Source organism: Camelina sativa, chromosome 14, assembly GCF_030686135.1.
Source record: "Camelina sativa cultivar CO46 ecotype springtype chromosome 14, ASM3068613v1".
NCBI lineage: Eukaryota > Viridiplantae > Streptophyta > Magnoliopsida > Brassicales > Brassicaceae > Camelina > Camelina sativa.
In genome coordinates, this window is record NC_141893.1 from 11577415 (window position 1) to 11589518 (window position 12104).

The following is a 12104-nucleotide window of genomic DNA, read 5'->3' on the forward strand; positions in this document are numbered from 1 at the left end:
ACAGCCGTCAACTACAATATCATCGTTCATCGATTTATTCATTAGGATCGTAGAAGAAAGTTTTTTTATTATTTTTTTTTTTTTTTATGTATGGGTTTTTGCTCCACTTCTCTTCTGTTGAAGAAAGGTTGGACCTTTTTTTTGATTGTTTGTTTATTGCAATAGTAGTAGTTAGTGTGTAAGCACCGTATAGCCCCTTGCATCTTCGAGTTTTTATAGATGCAAGGAAAAAATTCGAGAAAAGGGTACTCAATTGGTGCAATATATTGGCGTTTACGTTTCCTTGTTGTTGGGGATGTTCAGTAGTTGAGCTTCTCAGAAATGCGTATTGGCCAATAAGTATAATTATTTTTTAGTGCTGTTAGTTTATTTAAAATTCGTTACATAGTGTTTTGTTGATTGTATTTGGAAGGGAACAGAGCATGATGATGAGAAAATTAGCCTCTGAATTCATAATTCATGTTGATATAATTATTATACAACCTTCAAAGTTCTCTGAATAGCTCTGTCTTTAATGATGATGATATAATTTCTATCCTTTTTTTTTCTATCCGTTTTTGTTTTGTTCACTTGAGTTGTTTGTTCTTTTTCCTGAGATTTATTCAAATTTGATCAGCACCTAAGAAAATCATAGTCTGTTTTGACAGATATAATGTTTCAGACTACACGAGCATGGTGCTATATGAAGTTTCTTCTATGAGTTTTTATCATGCCATATTTAGCAGTCTGCTTTGATATATGGCTTTAGCTTTTGAAGATATATTTGTTTGTTTTTGGTATTTCAACTTTGTATGAAGCCGATTGAATCTCTTGTTCTATACAATGTAGTTGAATCTAAAAGTTATATGGTAGTTGATATGTTACGTTAATAATGAGCACAATCGAGATGGAAGAGTAGTGCACAAACAAAGATGCCTTGAATTTGGCATTGTATTTAAAGACCCATTGTTTTAAACCCAGAGAATAAAAACGCATGAACAAGAGATGGCCAATGGCTCTACTGAATCTTTGTTGTGGATGTAGTTAAGATCCTACTGATTTGTAAGTATCGAGTTCTGTATTGATTCTCATGTGAAGGTTGCTCTAAAGTCAGTGATTTGTGTCGGGTAATATTAGATTCCAGGAGGATTGGTTTGGAACTGGATCTGTCATGGCTGAGAGGTTTAGTATTAGTATTAGATTCCAAGAGGATTGGTTTGGTTTGGAATTGTATCTCTCATGCCTGAGAGTCGAAGTATGATTTGGTTTTGATACGGGTAGCTATCTTTCTGCAGGATAGATTAGGTTGGAAAAAAAAACAAGCTTTAGTGCTGTTCACATGATACGGTTTAGCTTTCTGATTAGGTGAAAGTGTTGCAGCATTGGGATAGAGAAGATAGACATAGCCTTGAGATAGTTCTGGATGTAATCAATGGTTATCGATTTGTTGAAATGACGCTGGTTCTGCACAGAAATGAGGTTGCTAGTAGCTGGGGATCACAATTCGTGTCTGAGAATTTAAAGGTAAAACCAGATAGAGAGAAGAAAATTGATCCAAGCTGAATGTTGTAACCGGTGCTTGAGATCCTTGGTTCGGTTGAGTGATACGGAAGAAGAAGAAGATGTGTTTTATTAATCAGATGATTTGAATGTAATGGACTAGTTTGCAGTGGTATTTGATAAAGACTATATCGTGACTACTGTTATCTATTGGATAGAACATTTATTCAAACCAATATTCTTTGAAACTTTTGCATTTTGCAAGTGAAGGCGAGAATTTCGTTGACCTTTCGTTTACCTGAAAAAATTGTGTGAGTATTGGTTTCGCTCCTCTGTTGGGCTCTAACCAACAAAATTTTGTTGCTACAACTGGCCCAACACCAAATGTATACGAAGAGATATGACATCTTTTTCCCACCTTATAATCTTGTTACTCGCAGAAGCTGATAGTTCTGTTTCTAGTCCTTTGCTCGGTTCAACTGCAATGGCTTCCTCACAAGCTGCACTCTCTGCGTTGCCTCTTGCTGATCGAACTTTCCGCAAAAAACCTTCTTCTGCTTCTTCGAATTTTGGCCTTAGAGCAAGAGCTGCTGCGAAACAAGTTCACTTTAACCGTGATGGCTCTGTCACCAAGAAGCTTCAGGTTTTCTCGTTCTTATCTTATCTCGGAGTCTTGTTTTATATAGAATTTCGTTTTCTTATGGGGAAAATGGTGGTGAAGGCAGGTGCAGATATGGTGGCTAAGCTATTGGGCGTGACATTGGGTCCTAAGGGACGAAACGTGGTGTTGCCGAACAAGTACGGACCTCCCAAGATCGTCAATGACGGTGAAACTGTTCTTAAAGAGGTTTCTCATTTCCTTGTATTTCTTCTGCTTCATCTTCTTGATGAAATGCCAAAACCCTGATAGCTTTTTATTTATTTATTGTGTGGTGTAGATTGAATTAGAGGACCCTCTAGAGAATGTTGGAGTGAAACTTGTGAGACAAGCGGGTGCTAAGACTAATGACCTTGCGGGTGATGGTTCCACTACATCTATAATTCTTGCTCATGGCCTTATTACTGAAGGTATTAAGGTATACATTATTCCCATTATGACCAATTGGATCATCCATGACCACTTGTGAACCAATCTCATCTCATACCTTGTCTTTAGGTGGTTTCGGCTGGAATAAATCCTATTCAAGTTGCCCGCGGTATCGAGAAAACAGCAAAAGCTCTTGTTTTAGAGCTCAAGTCAATGTCCAGAGAGGTTAAAGATTCATGCCTTTTAAACCTTGAGAGTACTTAATGAGAATGGAGTTAGCTTTAATAGAGCAAACCCGCGAACCTTGTGTTTGCAGATTGAGGATCATGAGCTTGCTGATGTTGCTGCAGTTAGTGCGGGGAATGACTACGAAGTGGGAAACATGATTTCCAATGCTTTTCAACAAGTAGGTAGGGCTGGTGTAGTTACAATAGAGAAAGGAAGATACCTTGTGAACAATCTTGAGATTGTGGAAGGAATGCAGTTTAATCGTGGTTATTTATCGCAATACTTTGTCACTGATCGAAGGAAGAGGGAAGCTGAATTCCATGACTGCAAGGTCTCAACCAAGACTTCTCAGTTTTTTTTGTTCTTCCTGGTTTGCTTGGAATACCACTGGCTAAGAGTATACATGCACTGTTTTGTTGTAGCTGCTTTTGGTTGATAAGAAAATAACAAATCCAAAAGATATGTTCAAGATATTGGATGCTGCTGTTAAAGAGGAGTTTCCAGTTCTTATAGTTGCCGAAGATATCGAACAAGACGCTCTTGCTCCTGTTATTAGGAACAAACTAAAAGGTAACTTGAAGGTTGCAGCCATTAAAGCTCCTGCCTTTGGAGAGCGCAAGAGTCACTGCTTGGATGATCTTGCAATCTTTACTGGAGGTAGTCAAGCTTCATATTCACACAAGACATAGCGTACACCACTTGTGCTCTGAGTATAATTTTTGCCGCTTGTTACTTAGTGTTAGTACTGAATCACTGGGTTATTCTCTCTGCGTAGCTACCGTGATCAGAGATGAGATGGGACTGAGCTTAGAAAAGGCTGGAAAGGAGGTCTTAGGAACAGCAAAAAGGGTTCTTGTTACTAAGGATTCAACACTGATAGTTACAAATGGAGACACCCAGAAAGCAGTAGACGAAAGGGTTTCTCAGATTAAAAATCTTATCCAGGTCCTTCTATCATCCATGTCTTACTCATTTTGTTAACCAAATGACTTCTTCCAAGGCACTATAACTAGAACCTAAAGTAAATTGAGCTGACGTTAGATGACATTTCTACTCACCATTATGTGGATGCTCCTGTTTTCATATGATCTCTATGTGTAACTCAGAACACCAATGAGAGTTTTCAGAAGAAGATCCTCAATGAAAGAGTAGCCAGATTATCTGGTGGAATTGCAATAATCCAGGTGACTTTGTAAAGCACTGATACCAAAAAAACAATCTGATCATGTTGAACTAACTTCCAAAGGCCTTAGGTAGGTGCACAGACACAAGTTGAGTTGAAGGATAAACAGCTAAAGGTTGAAGATGCCCTGAATGCAACTAAGGTAACTCCAGTTAAACCATGTGATTCCCATGGTTCAGAAATTGTGAGTCCAAGAAACCTGATCTCTCAGAATTTAGTCAGCAATTGAAGAAGGGATTGTAGTTGGTGGTGGTTGCGCCCTCTTGCGACTGGCTTCAAAAGTGGACAGAATCAAAGACACCCTTGACAACACAGAACAGAAGGTACTTGGTTTTAGTCCATGGAAGTGGAACATCACAATCGAGCTATCAGCATTTCTTAAACATCCCAGAAGATGTGACATATTTCTTGCAACATTATATGCAGATTGGAGCTGAAATATTTAAGAAAGCGTTGAGCTACCCCATAAGACTCATAGCCAAAAACGCAGGCACAAATGGAAATATCGTCATAGAAAAGGTAATGTAGCTATCTAGAACCAGCCCTTACTTCCAAATAAGGCAATAACTAACTCTGAAATATGCAGGTCTTATCGAACAAAAACACTATGTACGGTTACAATGCTGCAAAGAATCAATATGAAGATCTGATGTCAGCTGGTATAATCGATCCAACCAAGGTAACCAACCACATAACTAAGTAATTTCACTGTATTGACCTCTGTTTGATGTATGTTTCAGCTTCTAAATTATTTTTTTGTCTGAAAACTGAACACACAGGTTGTAAGATGTTGCTTGGAACACGCTGCATCAGTGGCTCAAACCTTTCTGACATCGGATTGTGTTGTAGTTGAGATCAAAGAAATCAAACCCAGACCAATCATTAATCCACCATTGCCTACTTCTCCTCCAGCTACTTCCTCCATGTTCCCTGACAGAAAACTGCCAAGATTTCCTCAAATTATGCCAAGAACTCGAAACCACTTTCCAAGAAAGTAGGAAGCAGCCGTAGAAAACTGTCTTTACTTTAGAAAAATACATTAACATGAGAAGAAGTCACATTTAATGTTATCTCCAAACATTACTCAACGTGTATATATATCTATCTGTGTACGTATATGTATACACGAGGGTGCTCTGAAATTGCGCTAAATGTCATAAGCTCTGGTCATCTCATAAACGTGTCAATGCGAGGCTTTCACTTTTCTTCATTGAATCATTTCTAACTTTATCCTCTAAACAACGGAAGCTGATAAAACCTTCAAGAGAGAAGACGAAGATGATGCTCATAAGCTTGCAGACGGCAATGGATCTGATCGTCGCCGGAATCTCTCTGATGGTCGGATTAGGGTTCTTCGCTCTCATCGCTTCAATCCTCTGCTCCGTCGCCTTCTTCCACCATGCCAAAGCCGCTTCCTCTTGACCATCAAAAGTAATCGCAACTTCCTCAAAAGCAAATCTTTAACAATTGTTTCAACGATTTTAACTTTTTTTGTTTTTTACTTCTCTGCAGAATCCGTACAAGAATTGAACAAACTAAGGAAGACGAAGAGCTCAGCTTGTACAACAACAAAGTGTAGTTTAAAAGAGGTTGTAATCTGTGAATTTACGAAATTAAATTTATAAAGTGTCGAACTTTCTTTTTTTCATTTCTTGTTTCTCTGTTTGCGTATAAAAACCATTCCTTTGATCCCATCCGGGTCAGAGACGAACCCAAGCGGGCGATAAAACCCGAGAACTCGGGGCTCCGAATACAAAGCAATGTTACAGATCCCTTTAGCTTGCAAATCCTCAATCAACCTTTCCATCACCGCCTTCCCAAGTCCACAGCTTTGAAACGAAGGATCAACCACCACATCCCATATGATCGCATTGAATACTCCGTCACCCGTCGCTCTCGCAAACGCCACAGGCCGCCGAGTTTTCTCGTATTCCACCCATAGTAACGCGTCTGTGTGCTCCAGCGCCACCTCGATCTTTGCCGTGTCCCGTCGTGGGAAACCTACGGCTACAAAGACTGAATTCAGCTGATCTAGGTTTAGTCCTTCCGGGGTACGACGGAGGAGAAAGCCTCTTGATTTGAGATCTTCGTCGCTGATTGAGTAGCTTGGTGGCTTTCGTTGCATTGCAGCTGGAAACGCTGCTTGTGATGACTGTGTCACTGCGTTTTGTGGGTTTAAGGTGGACTTTAACCGGAGAGAAGCTGGAGGAGTGGAGATTGTGCCTCCGAGAAGCATGGTATACACTATTTCTTGTTAAAGTATCGATTTTTTTGCTTCGAATTGATGAAACCAGACAAAAGAGATGAGTTTTTTTTCTTCTTCTTCCCTGAATTGGGATAAAGTGTGTGTTTTGTGTGTGGCTGTGGATAGACGGAGAACGTTATTAGCTTTAAATAAAATAAATGAGTACGAAGAAACTCGTGGCTGTCAGAGACTATTGTCGTTTGGTAGTTGAGAGTCAAAGAGATACTCTTTTGGCGGGTGATAGAGCAGCTTCAAACGGATCCAGAAATGGAGAGAACAAATCTTTAGTTACAATTTATTTTGTGTTTTTGCTTCGGTGATGCTTCTCCTTATTGTATGATGTCTGAGTTCTTAATAATAATTCTTGTGGTTAGTCAAGATTTGATCACTGGGTGTGATGCAAACAAGCAGTTAATGATTGTTCTTGTGCTGTTTTGTGTTTACCAAGTTTATAATAGGTCTCTGGCATATGATCAGCAGAGGATGAGTGATTCTTTTCTTTATGTTTTGCTGCATTCTTTCTTGCTTATCAAAGACTTTTAGAGCCACAGAGCAGTTAAGTTTCTCTTGAATGGTATTCATTTCTTGATTTTGGAGCTTCCATTGCTTTGTTTCTCGTATCTATCTGCATATTCAAAGATGGTTTTAAGTGGTAGATTGTACAAGTTCTGATTGATAATTGAGTTTGTTTGTTATTTTGGCAATTGCAACTATCATCTGATAGATATATCACGCGGTGTTGTCCTCATTATTATAAAATTCAAAAGCAACCAAAACTAGAAATATACAGTGACAGTGGCATATGGCTAGTCCAAGACCTTGATGCATTACAGCTTCTTCTAACTCCCGAACGTGCACATCCTTCATTTCCATTTTTACTGCTTCTTTCTTCAGCTCTGCACCTTATTTTACTACTTATTAGCAGGTGATGTTTATGTTCTGCTTTTGGTATTCAGCAGTGTCCATCAAAGAGCTGTGCAAACCACGTTCTCTGTATGTTAGAATCCATTAATGTTCATCTGTTGGAGGACTCCAGGGAAAATGCATGGACAGCAGAAGCCTTCTATAGGACTAGAAAATCGTTGGTCTTTTTCAAGATTGATGGCGTAGGAGGTAGCCTTATGAGAGGGAGAAACGAAAGCGTAAAGTCTGCTATTTTCTTAACCTTCCAGGTTCTTGATGCTTTGGTCTTTTCCAACAGTTTTTTAAACTTTTCAAGTGGTCAGAATTATATTCTTAGGTTCTCCATGTAACATTAAGATCTGAAACTGAGTGAGGCTAAACCTGGTAATTTTCTCTATTTTAAGATTTTGTTCTTTGATCATTATAATTCAGAAATGGAGGAACTTTGGGAATGCTTTTTATTCGTTTTGCTGGTTGGATGTCAGATAGCTTCTCTTGTGATCCTGGAACCTTTCATTAGTTATTGACTCAGTTTCTTGGAGACATGACATTTATTAAAAATCTTACACTTCAAGTTTTGTTTTCTAATGGTACTGTTTTGCAAGGCAATTATAATTGGTGGTTGTTTGTTGTACCAAGATACTGTTGCCTCATCTTTGGTTGTCCAAATGCTTTTACTAATCGTTTTTGATGTCATTGTCGAATCGAAATGGAACGTGCACATGCTATTGTTGACAAATGCTGGTTCTTCGCCTTTACTCGTTAACTCGTCTGGTCCTTCAATCTTCCTGAAGGTGAAATTCGTAGACCAAGTTCAGTGATTTATGCATTTATCAAGCAACATTCTCTCATGTATCTCACGTTTTGTAGGTCATATAATTAGGTTGGGACGGCCCATCTTTCGTTTTCTGTCTATCTGTTTACTGCTCCTACGTGCATTATGATGGACTGGAGATTACAAAAGTCGAAAGCGACCTGAGAATAACATCAACGTGAGGGTCTTCCTCTTCTGGAAAGTTGCCAGCTATTTTCTTCTCTTTTCCCATTTATTGTGCCTCATTAAGCTTAATACTTTTTAATGACAATCTAGAGCTCAATTGATATATTCATCATCTTTTTGTTTTCCAGGATCAAACCGCATCTTGTTATATCAAGGGCTGATAAAGCTATCAGTTGAATTTCTCTACTAAGAATTTATCTGTATCTCCAACTATAATTTTCAGGCACCGTTCCTTAAACTTTTTCTTGAGCTACTATAAGATAGCATGCCATGTAAGGTTAACTTTCTCTGATGGATAATACTGTTACAAAATTTCACCATTTCCTAAACTGTTCTTGGAGCTACTATAGGTGCAATTATTATTGCTCTCGTGATAGCTAATATGCCATGTTTGTTTAATTTTCTTTGATGGGTAATATTTGTATTTACTGTTACAAGTGGTTCAACTGGGTTGACAACGTGGGAAAGAAATCAAAACAGGTTCACTTCTGATCTTTTCTAATAACTTCTTTCCTGATGTGCAACTAGTTTCTTAAGAAGTGGTTATAAAGAGTTTGTAGTAATAGAAAATGACAGGTTTTGAATGATTGCAGTTTGTTGTTTTGTAAAAGATACATGTGAAGCTCTTGAAAGTAGCAGAACTTTTTGTTAGCAAGCAAAGCTCTGCTGTTAGCTACTTGGGCCACATATCATAGAAACAATTGGCAACCTAAGAAACTCCTGTTTTGTCATCAACTGCTTTGTCCTCTACCATGAACGTTTCCTGTTCTCGGAAAAAGATTATTAGCATTTTATCACTAATGTTAGCCTTTCAATGCCAAAGATTGGTCATTAATTGTTTACTGTTGAGGATTAATCAGGAAATGTTGGTTTTTGTTCCAAGACTCGCCTTCTTGAATCTTGATGGCTCCTGTGTTGAACATGCAGATCAGGATTTGCTCTGTTTTGTGTTCGAAGGAAGTCTCTGAAGAACAAGGTACATATGATATAACAGGGTTCCAACGGAGAACCGTGCAAATAACTTATTTGGGACAGCATCTACAAAAAAAAACATACTCCGGCAAAAGAAAACAATGCAACTACCTACACATGGCTTATTTAAGGCAAACAACACGATTGGTGAGAGACCTGAAACATCTCTCTTCATTACAGGATTAAGATTTTTTAGCGAACCCCCAATTTTTCTTCTCTTATTCGCCATGAGTTTTATTTGGTTTTGCTCACCTTGCCTCTACTCTGGACACGACTAGCTGCGCTTGTTCTTGGTCTAGCTTTGAGGTCTGATTTTTCTCCTTCGTTGCTGAATGTTTTCTCTGTGTGTTGGTGTTTTTGAAGGTAAACTTGTTTAGAACCGTTCTTCCTAGCTGCATGTTTGTTGATGTTCATCGGAAACTGTTTGCTAGGCCCCGAAGATGCATCAGAAGCCATGGAATCATCACTCTCTTCATTACCTCCATCATCACTACTATCACCATCATCATTCTCATAACCATCATGATCAGCCTCTTTGACCTGTGTATCATCATCATCATCGACAACAACAGATGAATGGTCATTTCCATGGAAGGCGTCTTCTATGTACATAGTCCACCCTGACTCACAACTGCTGTATTCCTCCTCCTCCTCAGAGCCACCATGGTTCCTCGGAGACTCCATGGCTTTGAAAGCAAAGCAAAGAAGAAAGCAAACCCAAGGTTTCAGGATTAGCACACACACACACACACCAAAAAAGATCACTTGCTTTTTTTCTAGATACGTACCTTATGTGTTTCAATCCGCCTCACCAATTTACTCTCTGATATAGGCACTGTGTCTCTGTCTCTCATTTGCTTTGCTCTTCCATCATCAATAAATATAATTTTTTTTTGTTGGTAATTTTTGAAGTATCAAGAAAAGCCGGAGCCTATAGGAAGCCTCATATAATTGAAGAGAAGGAGTAAGTTTCACCACATGGCAACCCTAGCACCATAGTTTTCACTCAATTGAAGCACTACCAGACAAAGCTCATTGCAGATATATATGAAGGGAAGGAAGGTTAGTGCCTTCTTCATTATAAAGTACACTCTCTCATATAGAATTAAAAGCCTATGCTCTTCTTTTTCAACACAGAAATTAATATAATTATATGACTAAAACCTTTCTTTAAACAAATATATTGGTTCCCTAACAAACCGTAATCTAGTCTTAGAGTCAGGACACATCAGTATCCACATAACAAGCATCATCCTTCTGAGCTCTGTCATTAGTGATGTGTAACCAAAGCTCATAGGTTGTATTACTTGTCCTTTCTGTGCTCTTCTTAATTGATAATAGTCATATGGTTTGTGAATTTGTTTTTAACTTCTCTGTACTCTCCCTCTCTCTCTCTCTCTCTCTCTCTCTCTCTCTCTCTCTCTCTCTCTCTCTCTCTCTCTCTCTCTCGTCTCTCTATGTATTCACTGGCTATATCTTAAATAGAAAAGATCAGCTTTTGAGGTGGAAATCAGAAGTGACCCACCTCAACAAACAAGAAGGAATAAAAGAAGCATTTACTTAATTAGGTTAAGAGCTGTTCCTCTTTCTTATTCCTTTAATACTCTTCATCCTCCTCCAATCCTCACTCACTTGTCTTTAAAATGGTTGCAGCCTTTGCTTCCCTCTCTGTGTATTGAAAAGGTAATACCCAACTGGATTTTCTTTGTCATTTTTGTTTTAAAAGATAAGGACAAAACAAAAAGAAGTAAAACAACTGTCACAAACCCAAAAATAAAATATAAAGACAGGATTTTACAATTACAAGAATAAGTTGTCTTCATTGCGTTTCCTGTTTCTCTGGCGTCACCTTAAAATGTTCTTTCAATGGAGGAGGGCCTCTTGGTCACAGCTTGCAAATCAAAGTGCATGTGTGAGAGAGTTCCATATTACAAAAAGGGTTGTTTTGTTTTGACTTTTGACTCTTCTCTTTGAGTAATGTAAACATATATTTTTATTTAGCTTTGACCTTTAACTTGAAGACTTGTTTGAGTCTCATAAGTAAAATAAAAACATATCTAAATGTGGGTCTCATGAATTTGGAGAGATGTGTGTTAGAAATTTTGTACAAATCGTTAATGGCTAAAAACTTTGGAGTTGGACTCGTTGGGTTTACGCTTGTGTGTCTCTTTCTATCAACTGCCCTACGTGTGTGTGACTTGTGGAATGTCATTGTACGTCACTATTAGTGTCACCGATTCATTTATTTTTGTTGTTTAATTTGATAAGTCACAAATTCGAAAGCATCATCAGACAATGGCTTGACCAAAATGATAGTTTTGGTTGGCAAGTCGGTGAGACGAAAGGACGGAACTTCATAACAAATGAACTAAGTTTCACGGTTTACTGATTTTCATTTTGTTGTGTGTATGTGACTATCTCACCACTCGGTCCATTCCACTAGATTTGACTGTCCAACTTTTTCCTAATAATAATGGTTTGTAAAAGTTAAAATACTAGTACTTGATTAGGAAATGAACCTTAAAACTTTATCGTGTCAATTTCTTAAGATTCTGACAGGTTAAAGACAGCTCCTAGTGCTATGTTAAAAAGCGTAATTAGATTGGCCCTCTTTGACGTCATAAGTTACAAAACATGGTGGGTTTAATGTACAAAACAACTAAGAAGAGATTTGATAGTAGAAAAGAGAAGTTGTCGGCGGCTCTCTCACCCCTGACGAAAGCATATTTTGTAAATTTGTTAGTAATAATCACAATCCGACATTCTTTGTTTACGTATTTGTACTCTCTCTCACAGCTGTACCCATGTACACCAACCAACTCAATCTTTTATTTTCTTCCTTTTAGTTTATTTATTATTTTTACTCACTAATTAGTCTCGGGACATATATAATAATAAGCTCCACGTACGCCTCCACCAAATTATCAATATATGTACCAAGAACTGCATCAAGAAGTCTAACTAAAAGAAGACATCTTATGATTGAGAGAATTAAAAGCGCGTAGGGCTAACCGGTGCTGGTACGTGATGGTTGGAATTGGAACAGAGTTGGGCCCGGTTTACTCTT

At 38.2% G+C, this 12104-nt stretch overlaps 3 protein-coding genes, 1 long non-coding RNA gene, 1 other non-coding gene and 1 pseudogene across 10 annotated transcripts; 4 read left to right on the forward strand and 2 right to left on the reverse strand.

Moving 5' to 3' along the window:
* Window positions 1-5096, forward strand: LOC104741235 (chaperonin 60 subunit beta 4, chloroplastic). Of its 5 annotated transcripts, none has more exons than XM_087484498.1 (13): window positions 1-2122; window positions 2201-2326; window positions 2418-2547; window positions 2636-2731; window positions 2823-3065; window positions 3157-3391; window positions 3510-3679; window positions 3841-3918; window positions 3988-4059; window positions 4136-4240; window positions 4344-4436; window positions 4504-4596; window positions 4697-5096. In XM_087484498.1, the coding sequence occupies exons 3-13, from the start codon at window positions 2530-2532 to the stop codon at window positions 4913-4915; spliced, it is 1422 nt and encodes a 473-aa protein (XP_087340624.1). In that variant the 5' UTR covers window positions 1-2122; window positions 2201-2326; window positions 2418-2529; the 3' UTR covers window positions 4916-5096. The 5 variants fall into 5 exon arrangements, 4 of the variants coding, with proteins under 4 accessions (XP_087340624.1, XP_087340623.1, XP_087340625.1 ...); XM_087484497.1 differs by having other exon boundaries at window positions 2205-2326; window positions 2418-2555; XM_087484499.1 differs by having other exon boundaries at window positions 2205-2326.
* LOC147928071 (small nucleolar RNA R160) lies at window positions 420-505 on the forward strand. Its single transcript, XR_015581191.1, has one exon. It is a non-coding gene; the product is annotated as a small nucleolar RNA R160 (small nucleolar RNA).
* A 99-nt stretch (window positions 5097-5195) lies between the features above and the next one.
* On the forward strand, window positions 5196-5565 carry LOC147928072 (uncharacterized). The gene is made up of 2 exons (XM_087484501.1): window positions 5196-5348; window positions 5430-5565. Exon 1 carries the CDS (start codon window positions 5196-5198, stop codon window positions 5337-5339), a length of 144 nt encoding a protein of 47 aa, XP_087340627.1. The 3' UTR covers window positions 5340-5348; window positions 5430-5565.
* On the reverse strand, window positions 5516-6743 carry LOC104741234 (GCN5-related N-acetyltransferase 1, chloroplastic). The gene has a single exon (XM_087484500.1). It carries the CDS (start codon window positions 6151-6153, stop codon window positions 5563-5565), a length of 591 nt encoding a protein of 196 aa, XP_087340626.1. The 5' UTR covers window positions 6154-6743; the 3' UTR covers window positions 5516-5562.
* A 2287-nt stretch (window positions 6744-9030) lies between these two features.
* On the reverse strand, window positions 9031-9721 carry LOC104741232 (protein SOB FIVE-LIKE 1 pseudogene; annotated as a pseudogene). The gene has a single exon (XR_015580048.1). The product of XR_015580048.1 is annotated as a protein SOB FIVE-LIKE 1 pseudogene (transcript).
* A 754-nt stretch (window positions 9722-10475) lies between these two features.
* LOC104741231 (uncharacterized) lies at window positions 10476-11191 on the forward strand. Its single transcript, XR_002035082.2, has 2 exons — window positions 10476-10605; window positions 10691-11191. It is a non-coding gene; the product is annotated as an uncharacterized LOC104741231 (long non-coding RNA).
* The last annotated feature ends 913 nt before the right edge of the window (window positions 11192-12104 follow it).

What these genes read in the sequence shown, in the direction of transcription:
- LOC147928072 (XM_087484501.1), top strand. Translation starts at nt 5,196, where the DNA reads ATGATGCTCATAAGCTTGCAGACGGCAATGGATCTGATCGTCGCCGGA.
- LOC104741235 (XM_087484496.1), top strand. Translation starts at nt 1,880, where the DNA reads ATGACATCTTTTTCCCACCTTATAATCTTGTTACTCGCAGAAGCTGAT. An exon ending in CTGAATTCCATGACTGCAAG is followed by an intron (nt 3,066 to 3,156) that starts GTCTCAACCAAG and finishes GTTTTGTTGTAG; the next exon opens with CTGCTTTTGGTTGATAAGAA. An exon ending in GAAATATCGTCATAGAAAAG is followed by an intron (nt 4,437 to 4,503) that starts GTAATGTAGCTA and finishes TGAAATATGCAG; the next exon opens with GTCTTATCGAACAAAAACAC.
- LOC104741234 (XM_087484500.1), bottom strand. Translation starts at nt 6,153, where the DNA reads ATGCTTCTCGGAGGCACAATCTCCACTCCTCCAGCTTCTCTCCGGTTA.